Source organism: Mauremys mutica, chromosome 5 (genome assembly GCF_020497125.1).
Source record: "Mauremys mutica isolate MM-2020 ecotype Southern chromosome 5, ASM2049712v1, whole genome shotgun sequence".
Taxonomy (NCBI): domain Eukaryota; kingdom Metazoa; phylum Chordata; order Testudines; family Geoemydidae; genus Mauremys; species Mauremys mutica.
In genome coordinates, this window is record NC_059076.1 from 135,236,264 (window position 1) to 135,254,065 (window position 17,802).

Here is a 17,802-nt window from a genome sequence, read left to right on the forward strand (position 1 = left end):
AATAATCGCAATGCTGCTCTCAAATCATATGCAAGGTATTTTCTTGCAGTTGTTCATAGTGTCTACAAAGATAAGTGGATTCTAGACTTGTTCAACCTGTTGTTTCTGTTAACAGAAACAACACCCATTACAGCATAGATTCCATTAATCATTTGGATCTAGTCATCATCAGTTTCATATCCTACACTTGAGGGAAAACATGGTCTATTCATGTCCAGGTCATTTGGCATATCTTCTCCTACAGTCTTATCAAAATAGATATGATATTGATACCCTCTTTCTTCGTCTGGGCTATTTACCACATTACCTACTACCAAAAATGTACTTACGAACTGTGTGGAGAAAAAGTTCTTTTAACTGTGCCATAGTCCAGTAAATGTGCCAGTACGAGGGAAAAAAATAAGTTCCCTCTGGATCGGTTTTCATATGTACATTAGCATTGGGCACATGCAAATACAGAGAGCAATGCCCACTATTAAATACTTTTTGAACTGGCACTAATTTAAGATTTTGATATTACTTCAAGAGCAGCTGGAGATCTCACAGGAACCCTGTTTCACATAAATTTCCAGGAACATCTTTTTATTCCACAAAGCAACAATCAGTCAATAATAGCATACACAAACTACTAGAAAGGAACAAAGATCATCAACTTGAACTACAAAGCCACTGGAATCCTTTCATTCTTGAAGAAGCAGGCTAGTGCAACCTATATGCAAGGCAAGACAAACCTCAAGGTCAAAAGGATCACTTGCCACATACCACCACCAGATAAGCGGGAGCTAAACTAGGACAATCTCTGATCACCTGCCCATTAAGTGGTTCTCTCATTTAGACTTGTAACTTAAAACACGAGGGTACCAGTATTGTACTCTTGCCAATGCCATCACTGAACATGGAAGACAGACACACATTCTACCTGTGAAAGGACCTACTCATGGATGCCTTTCCCTTATTTCTTAAATCATCAATGATCTGGAAAATAAGTCTAGACAGATTATCTGTAATCCTAAATAGACCACACTGGTCTCTCAGGCTGCAGTTCCCAAGGTTTATAAAGATACCCATGATTCAATCTTCAACCCTCAGGAATATTAACCCAACATTTCTAGATCCAGCCATCTCACATCTTCTATTTCACTGGGATTCTCCTGTGAGGCATATGATGAAACTGACACTTCAACCTTGTTTTGTAGCCCTCCAAAGCCTTTTCAATTCCCTAATGGAAGCTTCCCCATATTTGTTTTTTTACATAAATTAGGAGAGTAAACTTGGTCAATTAAAGAACCCCATCGTCAATGCTTCTTTTAAAAAGATGATCCTTAGTTCGGGTACTAACTTTCTAAACATAAAAAGGTGCCCTTATTTTTGCTCTAAATAGAAATCTACTTTGATTGTGAAATGGGCTTTAACGTCTATCAACAATGGATCAAAGAGTGAATAAAGTCATATATATTATTGTTCCTTTATGGGGATCTTAAATGATTGAAGGTCTTCAATACTCAGTCTTCTCAATGGATCAAGTTATACACTAAGCATGCAAAGAATCCAATAAGATCCCTCTCCTCAAGGCAAAGTTTGCAAAGGACTCTCTAAAGCCATAGCTTGGAATAACAGAGTTTTATACAAGTCAGTATGCCTCCCCAAGATTTGCAATTCCTTCAAACAATATAAGACTGTCTCTCCTCAGCCAATGCAACCTTTGACTCCTTCAGGATCCCTCAAACTAAGCAAGCAAATAAAGTCTCAAATTACAAAAATGAACAAAAAAATTTCCATTTTAATTTCTCCTAGGGTCATTTTATGAGAAATATTTTGTATTTACTTTCTTTCCCACCATGGAATTTGGTATTTGCCGCTTGCTATTTCCCATATCCATGCAAGTAGATGCTCATGTATCATAAAGAGAAAGTTTGTTTCCTTACCTGTAATTATAATGACACATACCCTTTCTTATGGCTATTACTTTCCTATATATCAACAGGTTCCTAATTGATATATAGGAACCTAATAAAGGGACAATTTTTTTTAATGTCTTCTACTCAACTATGCAGTTTCAGCTTTGGAAGTCATTTCCTGACACAACTGTGTTGCTGCAGCAGTTCTGCAGAATTTGAACTTGAAGTGAGGAAGGAGGCGGGGAAGCCTAGAATGTTCACATGGTGTGAAATTGGCATTGAGTAGTGTTCCCTACAATTACCATAAATAACATCCAGACCAGTGGATGCCTTCTATTATGAATATATATATATAATTTGAGAGAGAGGGGGGGGGGGTAAGGTAGGTATGATGGAAGGGAGAGCTCCTTTCCTGTTGCCAGAGAGAGCCTTCAGTGCAAAAGATAGAGCCCACCAGCATGATCCAAACTCTGGTTAAAATTCCCAATTTATGTTATAGTAAGGGCTATACCTCAGAACTTCTGTTTAGCAGATTGGTTGCTAAAATTAAATTGGTAGGCACCTGATTTAAAAAAATAATAATAATCAGGGCTTGAAAAAATTATCAGACTAAAATCTACTGGGACTCATCTGTTTAGCACATTTTATTCAATGCACAAATAACACCTCATATTGAGGTTGCTTCAGTTATCTTATTACTTTAAGGTAGAGTTGCCTCCTTCCAACAAAAAACTAACGTCAGTGCAAATAAACCTTTCACTTTTGCTTGAATATTGCTAAGCCAAGCCCATGGGTGAGAGCCACCTGAACAGCAGCTGCTCCATGCCATACTAAGATGAAGTATCAGAGGGGTAGCCGTGTTAGTCTGGTTCTGTAAAAGCAGCAAAGACTCCTGTGGCACCTTATAGACTAACAGACGTTTTGCAGCATGAGCTTTCGTGGGTGAATACCCACTTCTTGCATCCGAAGAAGTGGGTATTCACCCACGAAAGCTCATGCTGCAAAACGTCTGTTAGTCTATAAGGTGCCACAGGATTCTTTGATACTAAGATGAAGGCTGTTTTCCCTTTTGCCAGCTACCTCATCTACATGCCATTTCCAACACAGCATTCCTAAGACATTGGTTTTCTGATCTCATTTGCTCCTTACCCACCCTACCTAGTTCCCCCTTCACTCAGCCCTGGGCAGCTCTCCCCCATCACCATGGCACCACGCCCTGGGGGCCTCATTCATTCCCCACCCAGGCTCTAGGTCCACATTTTGACACTCCCTTCCTAGCCCCACCTACTTCTCATTGCCCCCCCTCCCATTTCAACCCCCCCCCATCCCCCAGCTCTACTCCCCCCCGCCCCATTCTTCTCCCCCACCTCTCTCCAGCCCCGCCCACCTACCACGCCCCGCCCCACTCCCTCCTCCCCAGCCCCGCCCCTCCTCAGCATCACCTGCCCCCTGTCCCGCATCACTTACGCGGGCGGCTCTTGCGGAGGGAGTCGAGGCGCTGGCGGGACACGGAACCGCCCCGCTCGCGGGGGTGGGGCCCTGCCCCGCTGTCAGCGTCCGCCCCGGCCCCGCAGCTGCTGCGCCGCCGCCACGAAGGGACGGGCTCCCGCCGCCGCTTCTCCTCCGGGCCGCTCGCCGCCGCCGCCTCGGGGCTGCCACCGCCATTCTGCAGCGGCTCCATCCGCAGCGCGGCCCGGCCGCTCTCCTCAGCAGCGACAGCCGCGCGCCACCGCCGCAGCCAACACCTGCACTGCGCCGGCGCCAAGCGGCCCCGAGCGTGCCCCTTCCTGGGGGGTGGGACAGCCCTAGAGTTTGTGCCAATCGTCTGTTTCAGAGGCCAGAGCGACAAGAGAACTGACCAATAGAAGTGGGACATGGCCAACGAGGCGGGAAAACGGCACATCGATCACCCTGGGCCAATTATGTTCTCCAGTCACGGATATTGACAGGTGAATTCAACGAATAATGTGGCGAGAATTCACATAGGGCGTTTCACACGAATTTATCGGGGGACTGTTTGAGTCCTACGATTTAGGAGGAAGAGTGACAGGGATTCTGTCCAATGGAACGCTAAGGTTGACGGAGAGAGGCGGGAATAGAGGAATGATTGACAACTACCGTAGCTATAACAACACGGCCAACGAGGAAGCCGCGTCCGGCTCCGTGGCTCAACCTGCGATGGGCAAATTCCCCCAGAGGGCGCCGCGGCGCAGACTAGCGTGCGATTCATTTGCATGATATTAACATACGCAAATAGCAGAGGCCTAAAGTGGCCTGCTCGGTACAAAGCCGCCCCCGCCCCCGTCCCCGATACCGCTACGAGCCCCGCTCCCCGCGGAAACCTCCTGCCCCCTCCTCCCTATTGCACCCCCGCCCCCACCGCACCCCCAGCCCCATGCCTCCCACGGCAGCCCCCCCCAGCCCTCCGCCCCCACCGCACCGCGCCCCCCCACTCCCCACGACAGCCCACCGCACCATGCTGCCCACAGCAACACCCCCCCCGCACCCCCAGCGCACTGTGCTCCCCACAGCAGCCCCCCACTCTCCACGGCAGCTGCGCACTGCGGCCCCCACTCTCCACAGCAGCCCCCCCCCCGCCCTCCAGCACCGTGCCCCCTCATTCCCCATGGCAACCCCCTGCCCTGATCACAGCATCCCACCTCCTGCAATGCACCCCCATCCTCCTGCTCCCCATAGTAACCCCCTGCCCCCTCCCCATTTCCTGCTCCCCACAGCACCCCTTCTGCAGTAATTCACCCCACAGCATCCCATCCCCTGCAATGCACCCCCATTCCCCACAGCACCCTGTTCCCCAGGGTAACCCCTGGCCCCTCCTTAGGGTTACCAACTTTCCAATGGCACAAAACCAATCACCCCAGCCCCACCCCTTCTCCAAGGCTCCATCCCTACTGGCTCCCGTCACTCGCTCTCCCCCACCCTCATTTTCACCAGGCTGGGGCAGGGGGTTGGGGTGTGAGAGGAGGGTGAGGGCTCCAGATGAGGGGATAGGCTCTGGGGTGGGGCCAGGGATGCGGGGCATGGGCTGCAGGAGAGGGCTGCAGGCTGGGGCAGGGGGTCAGAGTGTGGGAGGGGCTAGGGGCTGTGGGCTGGGCATGCAGGATGTGGGGTGGGGCCAGATATGAGGGGTTAAGGATGCAGGAGGGAGATCTGGGATGGGACAGGCAGTTGGGGTGTGTGTGGGGAGTGTGGGCTCTGAGTTGGGGCTGGATATGAGGAGTTTGGGGTGCAGGAGAGGGCTTTGGGCTGAGGCGGGGATGTGGGTGTTGGAAGGGATATGGGCTTTGGACTGGAGTGTGCAGGGTCTGGGGTGGGGCCAGAAATGAGGGGTTCAGGGTGCAGGTGAGGGATCTGGGCTGAGGCAGGGGGAGGGGATCCAGGCCGTGGCAGGGGGTTGTGGTACGGCTGGGGGCATGGGTTCTGGGGTGGTGCTGGAGTTTGGGATGCAGGAGGGGGTACAGGCTCCACGCAGTGCCTACCTCAGGCACCTCCCAGGGCCAGGGGTAAGCACAGTGGGGCAGTGGAGGGGTCGGGGGCAAGCACAGAGGGTTGTGGGGAACAGGATCCCCCCGACATGGTGAGGAGCATTGGGACCCAGTTCTCTCTCTCCAACTGAGCTGCGGCTCCTCCAGGCAGCAGCAGCTGCTCTTCCTGCCCCATGGCGGGGAGGCTGATTTGCGGTTACTCCTGTAACTGGACTTCACCACACACTGCTGGTTGCAGGGTTTTGGGGGGAAGGTTTTGATTTATTATGCCCCCATGCAGAGTCCAGGGAGATTACTGCTGAACCCAGGAACCTGAGTAGCAAATACTGTCTTCTCAGCCACCCCAGAACCTGTATGGGGCATATCAAAAGCTTCTTCTGGACCAGAGGTGCTTTTTCCCCGGGTGGCTTAGGGTCTGGGGAGGGGAGGCGCGGCTGCCACTGGCCCAGGACTTCTCTGGGAGTGGGGGTGCTCAGGGATAGGAACACATCTCTGAGGAGTATACAGAGACAAAAACAATCTTGCTGAAGTCTTGGACAATATGTCTCAGCGAGCACTAGACCATGTGTCTTATGCAAAGCTCTCTAGTTTACTAGCACCTCTCTCTGTGGCACTGATGGCAAGCATGATAATTTTAGTGTCAGCATCCTCATTGGGATTACAGAGCAGCTCCACGGAACGCTGCGAGGTGGCAGCTTCATTATACCATGCAATGACTGAAGTCTTTGAGCAATTCTTCACATGCTGGAGCATTTTTCCTGCAAGGTATGTGATTAACTTATATTTTGTCCAAGTATGAGACAATAGCTTCTTCACTGTAACATTGGAGATGTTTGTGGAGTCAATGATTTTGTACTGGACAAGGGCAATACCATGGAGTCTCTTCTTTCTGGTAATATTTTTAATTGATTCCTCTGCGTATGTGTCAGACACAAGGTGGACTTCATCATAGGTTCAGTATTTTTTCTGTAGCCTCAGAATGAAGTATTCAGCCAGTGTTAACAGGTTCTGATTTGTCGAGAGTTGTCCCTCAGCTATACTATACGTGATTGCTATATTGAAAAGCCTTTGCTGGATGATGGCACCAGTTAGGTTGTCAATAGGTGCTGGCTTAGAAAGACCAAGCAAGATGTGCATTAGTTTGCTTTTCCCCTGGTGCACATGCGTTGTTCTGTTGTATTTGAACAATGATCATGGTACCACAGAGAACTTGTATTTTCTCAAAGTTTTGTACTTTCCCCAGATCTGCATCATGCTGAGGTCTGGATACAACCAAGAGATGAGTAAACAATTACCAGTCTGTGATTAGCTCTGTAATAGTCCTTGCCACCTTCACTCTGACTGTTGTCTTTGCATTTCAGCACAGCTTTAGTCTGTTCTTGATTGGAGTCCATAGACTGACAGAACTTTGTATAATTCTTTGGGTTTTGAAGGCTTCATACAAGTCATGACCTGAAGTATCCATTTGATTGATATCTATTAGCTGTCTCATCACTGAATGCTGCTTTCATCATGATATCAATGTCAGGAAAATCCAGTATTTATTACTGTTGCTTTTAGCTTTTGATGCAACACATTACATACGCTCTTGGTGTAAAAACAACGAGGAGTCCTTGTGGCACCTTAGAGACTAACAAATTTATTTGGGCATAAGCTTTCGTGGGCTAAAACCCACTTCATCAGATGCATGGAGTGGAAAATACAGTAGAGAGGTATAAATACATAGCATATACAAAGATGGGAGTTCCCTTACCAAGTAGGGATCAGTGTTAATGGGCCAATTCAATTAAGGTGGAAGTGGCACATGATGGCATATATGGTACCAATGTGATATTTGCCATCCTGTGCCAGCAATGCCCCTCTGCCACGTACATTGGCCAAACAAGACAGTCTCTACGCAAAATAATAAATGGACACAAATCTGACATCAAGAATTGTAACATTCAAAAACCAGTAGGAGAACACTTCAATCTCCCTGGACACTCAATAACAGACTTAAAAGTGGCAATTCTTCAACAAAAAACCTTCAAAAACGGACCCCAACGAGAAACTGCAGAATAGGAATTGCAAACTGGACACCATCAAATTAAGCCTGAATAAAGACTGGGAGTGGATGGTTCACTACAAAAAGTAATTTTCCCTCTGCTGAAACTCACACCTTCTTGTCAACTGTTTGAAATGGCCACCTAGATTACATGAACTCATTAACACTACAAAAGTGATTTTTTTCCTCCCTTTTCTACTGTTGAGAATAGCCCACTTCCACCTTAATTGAATTGACTTGTTAGCACTGACCCCCTGTCATAAACAGATAGTAAAGGTTAAGGTCTCTTTTACCTGTAAAGGGTTAACAAGCTCAGTAACCTGAGGAACACCTGACCAGAGGACCAATCAAGGGACAAGATAATTTCAAATCTCTGTGGAGGGAAGGCTTTGTCTGTGTCCTTTGTTTGGATTGCCGTTCTCTCTTTGGATCTAAGAGAGGCCAGACATATTCTTCAAGTTCTCCAAGGTTTCCTGAAGTATTTTCTTCTATTCAGTATAGTGAGTATTAGAAGGCGGTTTAGTCTTATAATTGATTTCTACATTTGCAATTGTGTGTTTGCTGAAGAAATATCTTTATTTCTGTTTGCTGTTACTTGATTATTCTGAGGAGGAGGGAGGGAGGAGAGCCTCTCCAGGTTTATAAGTTAGACCCTGTATTTTTGCATCTTGGTAATACAGAGAGTGTACTTTTTTCTTTCTTTCTTTAATAAAATCTTTTCTTTTAGAACCTGAGTGATTTCTTCCCTTGTTTGGATTTTCAGGGGAAGGGGTGGGGGAAAAGTGAATCCAAGGAGTTTGAATCAAGGTATCTCTCCCAAGGACAAGGGGAGGGGGAAGAAGCAGGGGGGAATGGATTATTTCCCTTTGTGCTGAGATTCAAGGAAGTTGGGATCTGTGTTCCCCAGGGAAAGTTTGGGGGAACAGGGAGTGTACTAGACACTGGAATTTCTAGTTGGTGGCAGCTTTACCAGATCTAAACTAGGATTTTAGTTTAGAGGAGCCTATGCAGGTCCCCATCTTGTGAACGCTAAAGTTCAGAGTGGGGAATAAACCTATGACACCCCCCCACTTGGTAAGGCAACTTCCATCTTTGCATATGCTGTGTGTTTATACTCTCTACTGTATTTTCTACTCCATGCATCTGATGAAGTGGGTTTTACCCATGAAAGCTTATGCCCAAATAAATTTGTTAGCCTCTAAGGTGCCGCAAGGACTCCTCATTGTTTTTGCTGATACAGACTAACAGGGCTACCACTCTGAAACCTGTCACTCTTGGTGTAGTACTCAAGTGTCGTATGCATGGGTGTCTTTTGGGTCAATGCACCCACTTAACTTTACTTTCCATGCAATCTTCTCGCTCAGAGTATCTCCTTCATACAGTTTCTCATTTGTCTCATGTTGAAACTGCTTAACTGAAACCATAGGCTCCGACTCCGTGGGTGCTCCGGGGCTGGAGCACCCACAGGGAAAAATGGTGGGTGCTGAGCACCCACCGACAGCCTCCCTATCAGAACCTTCCCCTCCTCCCCATGCCTCCCGCCTGCCGCAATCAGCTATTTCATGGCTTGCAGGAGGCTCTGCGGGGGAGGAGTGAGGATGTGGCGCACTCGGGGGAGGATGTGGAAAGGGGTGGGGGTGGGAAGAGGCAGGTGGGGCCTTGGAGGAAGGGTTGAAGTGGGGACAGGGCCTGGGGCAGAGCCGGGGGTTGAACACCCCCTGGCACATTGGAAAGTCGGCGTCTGTGATTGAAACTCTACTTAATGCCTACATGTTTCTGGCTTACCATAGAAGCAGATGTTCTGCTTGAAATGCATGCCAGGGGACCCAGTATAAGGTGAGTCTCACCCATAGCCGGTGCTTGTTCCATCATCTTCAGCTTTTTCCTGATGCTCAATGTAGTTCCCCTCCAACCTTATCAAATTTAGTTTATGGTGCACTTCTTATGTAAGGTGCCACTGAGCGTTGTGTTTAACAAGGTCCTTTGTGGTTGTATTCTCCAAAGATTCAGCTACTAGTTGGTACTCTTCATTTCCCATTGAGGCCTAAAAATGATCAAGAACAAAGTAAAAGGGATTTTGTAATATATTACTTTGGGATTGTACTTAATTAAGTTACGTGCATACATTTTGAAGAAGGATTCCAGTAATTTCTGGCTGGATGCTGATGTCTTAAACAGGGCCTTGTTGCAACTCTTTTGTCATAATAAATAAAGCTGATAATCAATCCCACTGAACCACTTATTTTTTGTCAACTGCAAATCAACTTGAAGTATTCTTTCTATTTATAGTAATCTGTAATATTAAAAAAGTTAATCAGCTATCGTGGTCTGAGCATTAATGGTATGGTCAGCCAAAGGCCACAATTTATTGTTCTAAGTTGGTCATGTTTGATACCATTGTGTTTGTGGGAGAAAGAGCTTCCAAATTATACCAAACTCAGCCTCTTTCCGATGACACCGTATTATCAAAAGTACATCAACTGGAGGATCTGGAGCTGGGAACCCGGGGCAATGAGTCCGCCCTGCCACACCACAAAGGGTGACACCATTTAAATTATAATGTGTGGATTTACGAATCAAATGGTACCTCCCCTTAACCTTTCTATCATTAACTTTCTCTGTGGTACCATAACCGTTATTCAAATGCAACAGAACAAAGCACATGTGCCAGGTAAATATCTTGCAGGGCTTTAGCTCATTTTATGCCAGGATCTCAAAGTGCTTTGCAATATTAATTAAGCCTGGCATGCCATTAATTTTTCTAAACAGGGGCGTAAACAGGAATACAAATTTGGCCACTTCTGGAGGGGCACTTCCTGTGTCCTGTGGCTGGAGGAGCTGGCTCTCCTCCCCACCCCGTGGCCACTCCCCGGCATGGCATGGAGGACCTGGTTCTCCCTGCCACACCTGGGGCCAGTGGAGCTGGCTACCCCCTCACTTCCCCACCCCGGGGTGGTGGAGCTTATTCTCCCACACAGCTGGAGGAGCTGTCTTCCTCCCTGCTGCCCCAGGGCCAGAGGAGCTTGCTCTCCCCACCCCGGCCCCAGAAGAGTTCTGTGCCCCCACTGATGGGAGGCATGTGCCCCTGCTCTCTCCCCCCACACACACACATTCCCCTGTTTCTAAATATTTTAGAGATCGAGAAATAGACACTTAGAGGCTGATTTTTTCAGAGATGCTGAGCACTTACTGTTATAAGAGCACTGAAAGAGGTGGGTTCTAGATAGCTGGCATACAAAAGTAGGTAGCATTGTTAACAACTTTATTGATCTATTAATTTATTATGCACTACCCATAACTCTGAGTCCAGCTCTTAACACTTACCATTCCAGTTAACTACAGTGTGAGGTGGGGAGGGGATGAAAATCAAACCCTTGGCATGTCAGACCCCAAAACTGAGGCATACTAAATGACTGGCCACTTCTAATTTTGGCATTAGTAACCTGCCCAGAGCCATGCAGCAAGTCAGAGTCCAAAGTAGGACTAGAACATAGGGATACTGGTACACAGTATTGTGCTCTGATCACTATGTAATCCAGCTTTCCCGTGTAACATCTGGTCCCTGCAATGTCAGTGCTTAACCTGAGCCATTGTGGGTGTGTTTTCAAAGATCTTTGTGCTGTTTTTGAGTTGAGGCTTGGAATAGGTAACCATTCTGTTCTTAAAAACATTATCACCATTAATCTATAGCTTTTAGCTTAACCCTGTTCCTTCTGAGAAACTATGGGGTTATCCTATTCCGATCAGAATATGAATTTGAAGATTAGATTTCTCAGTTTAAGAGAAACCTGTTTGATTTAAAAAAAAATCTAATCTACTGGAAATTAAAAATCTAAAAATTTCTGTTGCAAAAATATGTAACAAATCTGATCTCTCTTGCTCCCAGAGGAATGCTTGCAAAGACCCTCAGCCAAAAAAAAAGATACAGAGTTGTCGTGCACTGCAACAGGGACACTGGGCAATGTTTGCAGTGTGAGAGTCAGACTAATTCAACTGCAAAAGAGAGGGAAAAGATCACTGCAGTGTACAAATAAAATAAGGGTTGGGCAGCCCTAAGCCAATCCAGCTCCACAAAATAGCAGCATCTAGGGTACTGCAGTCTTCCAGAGCAAGAGATTGGGCAGAAAGAAGAGAACAGGATAGGAAAAGAAACACATCTGTCTTCAATGTCTGCTGGAGCAGCAGTCTGATGGGGTTTATAGACCCCACGCTAAAGTTATAGGAGTGGGAAGGGGGCACCTGTGTCCATGTTGGGAAAGGTCCAAGTGCTGGCAGAATGCCCCAAACCCCCCACAAAGTTTGACACTTCCTGGGATTGGCAGGCTATTATAGATGGTTTATCCCAGATTTCACCACGATTGAAGTCCTGCTGACAGACCTGGTGATAAACATAGCCCCCAAGGAGGTCTGGTGGTTTCAGGACGGCACCACCAGCCTTCAATAAATTGAAAGATCGACTGATACGGGAACCCATCCTGTTCCACCCTGATTTTTTAAAACCTTTCACCCTGCAGACTCATACCTCTGACATTGGCCTCAGGGAAGCGTGTCCTCCCAAGAGGTAGAGGGAGAAGAACCAGGGTCGGCTCCAGGCACCAGCTTAGCAAGCAGGTGCTTGGGGTGGCCACTCCAGAGCGAGGCGGCACGTTCAGGTATTCGGCGGCAATTCAGCAGAGAGTCCCTCACTGCCGCTCGAAGCGAAGGACCTCCCAGCTGAATTGCTGCAGATAGCGATTGTGGCTTTTTTTTTTTTTTTGGCTGCTTGGGGCGGCAAAACCCCTGGAGCTGGCCCTGAGAAGAACACCCAGTCCTTTACCTCAGCCGGAAATTGTTCGGCCGGGAAGTTATGTACTCAGTAATAGAGGAGGAGGCCTTGGCAGTAAAATGGGCTATTGAAGCACTCTGCTACTACTTATGCAGACAGACATTCCATCTCATGATGGATCATGCACTCCTGTGGTGGCTGAACACCATGAAAGACCAGAACCTGCGGATTATAAACTGGTACTTCAATGCAGCTGTACAAGTTTGAGGTACTACAGTGAGTGGGACGTGATCATAAGAGCATGGGAGTTCTTTTCATGGGACGGAGGAGACCCGTCTGCACAGACTCCAGTGCCCAGCCTGAGGAGGAGAGTATGTGATGGGGTTGTTTACAGACCCGACACCAAGGTTAAAAGAGTACTGGATCAGTATTGGCCAAGAAGGCCCTGATTCTCTGCAGCTGCTGGACATGCTTCCTATCCTATGGAGGACCTGCTTAAAAGGCAGCTCTGGCAGCTAGGCGTGGAGGAGAGATGGGCTGAAAACAGGTGGGCAGACAGTAACAGCTGAAACAGAGCAATCTGCAGGGGAAGGACTGGGGGCAGGTCTACACTACGGGGGAAAATCGATATAAGATACGCAACTTCAGCTACGTTAAGCTGAAGTTGAAGTATCTTATATCGAATTACCTACCGTCCTCACGGCGCAGGATCGATGTCCGAGGCTCTCCATGTTGACTCCACTACCGCCGTTCGGGTTGGTGGAGTTACGGAGTCGACAGGAGCGCGTTCGGGGATCGATATATCGCGTCTAGATGAGACACGATATATCGATCCCTGAGAAATCGATTGCTACCCGCCAATACGGCGGGTAGTGAAGACGTACCCTGGGACTGAGAGTAAGACTTGCCTGGGGCCCTGCCCCTTTTTCTCCCCTTCTCCCTGAATAGTGGGATCAACTGGACTTTGAGTGAGCTGGGAAGCCCCCATTCCCCAGTTGGGGCTCTGAATTACTGAGACTGTGCAAGGAGAAAGCTGGGGCCATGCCCCAAGCTGAAGGAAAAACTGCCAGGGAAGGTAAGAAGGAGGCTGGGAAGGCTGATCTGGAGCGGCAGCCACAAGAATTGAGCCACCCCTCGCCTCTCTCCCCCGGGCCAAGACCAAGTGGAAAGGGAGGGCAAGGTCTCCCTAAACATCTCTCCTCCTGCTGTCTGCCTGAGAGATCACAGAGAACTCAAGGGTTGGGGTGGGCTCTGTGACAAACTGGGACTTGGGCTGTCAGGCTCCCCAGACTGCCTGGAAGAGCTGTCCCAAGACTCTCAGAGACTATTTGGCCATGAATCATAGAATATCAGGGTTGGAAGGGACCTCAGGAGATCATCTAGTCCAACCCCCTGCTCAAAGCAGGACCAATCCCCAACCAAATCACTAGGCCCCAAAGTGAAACCCGCTGCAAGCAGCGAGATTTAAAAGCAAGAGAACCAGTGGGAAGAGGAGAGCAGTCCCCTGACTGGCATAGAAGTGATAGGAAACTGCTTCTGGATTGACTGCACTGCAGCATGGAAGGGAATCCTGGCACTGTGGTGTGATCCTACAAGCCGTAATGTGACAGGGAGGGCTGAGGTGAACAGGGTGGGCTGAGCACACGGACAGCAGAAGGGTAGGCAGAACTACACAGGGCAGTTAGAAGTACTCCATGCTCAGCACAAAGAACCAGGACCTGCACCTGCAATCCCTGTTGTAAAAAGGGGACAGTTGGGGCAGAGAGGGGCTCTGTCTGATGAGGCCTCATCATTGCTGTGAAAATGAGGCACACAGAAGCAGATTGGTGGGGGGTGGAACAACCCCACCAAAGTCTTGCTAAGACTAGGAATGCCACTGACTCTGATCGAATTGGCCCTGTCAACACTGGTTCTCCACTTGTGAGGTAACTCCCTTCTCTTCATGTGTCGTCATATAATGCCTGCATCTGTAATTTTCACTCCATGTATCTGAAGAAGTGTTTTTTACCCACAAAAGCTTATGCCCAAATAAATCTGTTAGTCTGGGACTCCTTGTTGTTTTTGTGGATACAGACTAACACGGCTAACCCCTGATACTGGCCCTGTGCTGTCCAATTTCAAATGCACAGCAGGGGGAGCAGCTCAGGAACACGCTGAATTTATATATGCACCCCCTACTGTCCAACCCCCTAAACATTCCTGTGGCATCAGGCATCTCTGGCCATTTTAAAATTGCACCAGCTGTTAATGTCTGTGGGAGAAACTTTTTGGGGAATCTCTGTCCCAGAGTGCTTAAGAAGGTGTGGTATGGGAGCTGCCCTGCTGAGCTGGATTAACAGCATTAACATTAAGTGGAACAATATCAGATGTTCCTGAGCCTGACACATCCTGTAAAGCACTAAAAGGCATCCAGCCACACTTGGATGCCTGCCCATCTCCCTTGCTCATGAGGTTTTCAGAACTTCCTCCGAAGAGCTAAGAGGCCACTGTTACAAGGGAGAAAACAATGCCCAGTGAAAAATAATTCCATTTCCTTTGCATGAAGGACAAGAGGTTAGACCTTATACGGCACCAGAAAGCTGTGGAGTGGATGGTAGAGGGAGAGGATGAAGTGATAGCTGGCTGGAGAAACTGTAATGTAACTTATATATGTAGTGATGTCTTTCTCCTGAAAAAACGAAGAGTCCTTGTGGCACCTTAGAGACTAACAAATTTATTTGGGCATAAGCTTTTGAGGGCTGATGAAGTGGGTTCTAGCCCACGAAAGCTTATGCCCAAATAAATTTTAGTCTCTAAGGTGCCACAAGGACTCCTTATTGTTTTTGCTGGTACAGACTAACACGGATACCCCTCTGAAACCTTTCTCCTGAAGCTGTCAGACTGACACTTTACCTTGGCTAGAGAAGGAAAAGATGTGAGATCTTCCAGATCATTGCATGTATTCTCAATTAGTAGCTGAAGAGAGACTTACCTTCACTTTATACCACATGATCCAATATAAAACAGTGCAGGGCTAGTTTTGTCAATACCTGCACAGCGATAGTCTGCTTTGTTTTTACACAGCCAGTGCATACAGCATGATGACAGCACATCCACCCTCCTTAATATTATTAATTACAATAGTGCCTTCAACCAAAATCAGGGCCCATTGTGCCTGCCCCAGACAGCTTGAAATCTAAATAGATGAGAGAGACAAAGGGTGAGAGAGGAAAAAGAGGCAATGAGTTAGGAGGAGAGATGACAAGAAACTAAGGTCCAGGTTACTGCATGTGCTCAGCACCCAGAAACTCCCCCTGAGCTCTTTTGACAATGTAGGTGCTTCATTTAGGTGCCTAAATAGGAGCCATTGGGTACTGATTCCTTTGGAAAATCTGGCCATAATCTATAGGTTGGCTAAGCAACTACTACCTACAAATATTAGAAAGGTGTAAACATAAAGGAAGGACAGAAGTTGATAAGGGGATACAAAGAAGTATGGAATAGGAACAATGGGATCAAATCTGGGAGGAAAATGTAGATGAATATCAAGGAGGAGAAAAAAATTCCAGACAATGAGCTGTATTCAGCTGTGAAGTAGTTTCCCCAGGAACAAGATGGGAGCCCCATCAGCTGGGATGTTAGAGCTATACTGGTCAAGCCCTAGAAGACAGAAGGTAGCCAATAGCATTGTGTGGGCTGTGAGTGCACAGTAGAAATTGCCACTATTAAACACTTACGATCTGGGAGTGAGTGTAGTGCTAATGAAAGGTGCTGCAGTGCCAGTTCTGGAAGGTGAAGATTCCCTTTTATCCACAGCACGCTTCCCTCCTGCCTGGACCAGCCAATATGCCACAATAATGCTCTGGAGGAGAACTGAATCTCCGTGGCCCTGTCCGTCCTTAGCTCCTCTCCCACGATTGTTGACAAGACTGCCCATTCGAGTCAGCCATGGTCTTGTTTTTGATGATGCAGGCACCTGTTCACTGTGAACTGGACTGAGACCAAACTCGTTTCACACAGGGTCATGAGCTGCTGGACAGTAACCAGAGTTGGTCACGTCACACCTGACCTGAGCCAGGCTTTGCAGAAGAAGCACCTGTTCCCATCTCAGTTTTACTATTTACAATTCTGGGCTATAATCAAAGTGTAGTGATAACCCCAGTGTCCATCTGGCCTGCATTCCCTGTCTCAATAAAATGGGTTCTAATGTCCAGAATTGCATGAGTTATTGGTGGATGTTTAATAGATACTCTGTGTGCCTGCACAGACACTGTATTACCAGGAATTCCATTGCTATGTTTAAAGCATATTGGGAATCTTTGAGTATAATCTGTCCTAGAGAACACTAAATTCTGTTCTCTGCACATACTTTAAAATTCCAGCAAATGGAAAGTGATTTTCCTCTACAGTATGATTGGTGTTTCCTGAATTGGGAAATAATGATACTAATTAACATCTTTTTTTCTTCTTCCCATTTTAAAGCATACCTATTAAACACTGAAATGCACAACCATTATATTTAAACAGGACTCATGCCAGGTTAACCCATAGGCTGTTAATGAAACCACCGTGTGAAGACCCTCCCTAATCTACTCAACCCTCAAAAGATCAAACAGAAAGTTAACAGAGTAGGTTAGATGTGATGGATGTCTGTTTATGTCTGTACATTCCCCTTCAGGAGAAATGCAGTAATACACTAAGATGGACTAGGGATAAGGACCACAGTAAGAAGGTCTTATACATAGCTTAATTCCCAAAAGAAGCTTCCTAATTATCAGCAAGATTTTGGTCTAACTTACACAGCAGTAAATCCAAACATATATCAGTAGTGAGATTTTTACTACGCTGTAGAGTCTCCCAAGAGAAGTGGTGGAAGGCCTATTGCCTGAGTTATTTGAAACTCTATGTGGCAAAGCAATGGAGATGTTACAGCTCTTTTTGCCTTTAGACCTCAAAAGTACATTATAAGGTGATTAATAATAATAACACCTAGCTGTTTTCATCAGAAGATTTCAATGTGCTTTACAAAGGAGGTCAGTATCATTATCCCCATTTTGCAGATCTGGAAACTGAAGCACAGTTGACCAAGGCCACCCAGTAGGCCACTGGCAGAGCTGGGAATAAAGCCCAGGTTTTCTGAGTCCCAGTCCAGTACTCTAGCCACTAGTCCGTACTGTCCCACCCATCAGTAATAGATGAGGAAAAATGAAGCAAAGAGACTATAGATGAGTTGCCCAAGCTCACCCAGCAAGTACTATGCCTGTCTTCTGAACGACTCTGTCTGCTTGAAAGAGGTACTGGTCCCACACTGTTTTCTGCTGATCCTACAAGGATAGATTAGAGGACTTCTCCATTTCTAACTTTCGTGCTAGAACCTCTTACAAATGTCTCTTTTTTCTACATGTGCTTGAAAAGCCAGATTTACTCCTCCCGGATTTAGGAACACATATAACATATTCACAACTTGAGTTTGATTTGAGAAATAATTTTATTACCTCGCCTACAAAACGCTTCACAAAAGGTTTAGGGGACAGTGAAACCATGGCTTTTCACTTTGCAGGTGCATCTGATCTTTATTTTAAAAGGACCACGATTGAAAGACTAAAATTTCAC

At 46.9% G+C, this 17,802-nt stretch overlaps 1 protein-coding gene and 1 long non-coding RNA gene across 4 annotated transcripts in view; one reads left to right on the top strand and one right to left on the bottom strand.

The window, feature by feature from the left end:
• Positions 1-3,884, bottom strand: part of PANK2 (pantothenate kinase 2) — a 24,713-nt gene extending 20,829 nt beyond the window's left edge. The window contains exon 1 of the mRNA XM_045018883.1: positions 3,366-3,884. Coding sequence (XP_044874818.1) covers positions 3,366-3,801 — 436 coding nt within the window. The 5' untranslated portion in view covers positions 3,802-3,884. The remainder of the gene's footprint in view (positions 1-3,365) is intronic.
• Positions 3,739-16,327, top strand: LOC123371359. Of its 3 annotated transcripts, none has more exons than XR_006579772.1 (4): positions 3,739-4,179; positions 6,040-6,166; positions 13,159-13,285; positions 16,006-16,327. It is a non-coding gene; the product is annotated as an uncharacterized LOC123371359 (long non-coding RNA). The 3 variants fall into 3 exon arrangements; XR_006579773.1 differs by having other exon boundaries at positions 3,739-4,117; XR_006579774.1 differs by lacking the exon at positions 13,159-13,285.
• Positions 16,328-17,802: the final 1,475 nt, after the last annotated feature.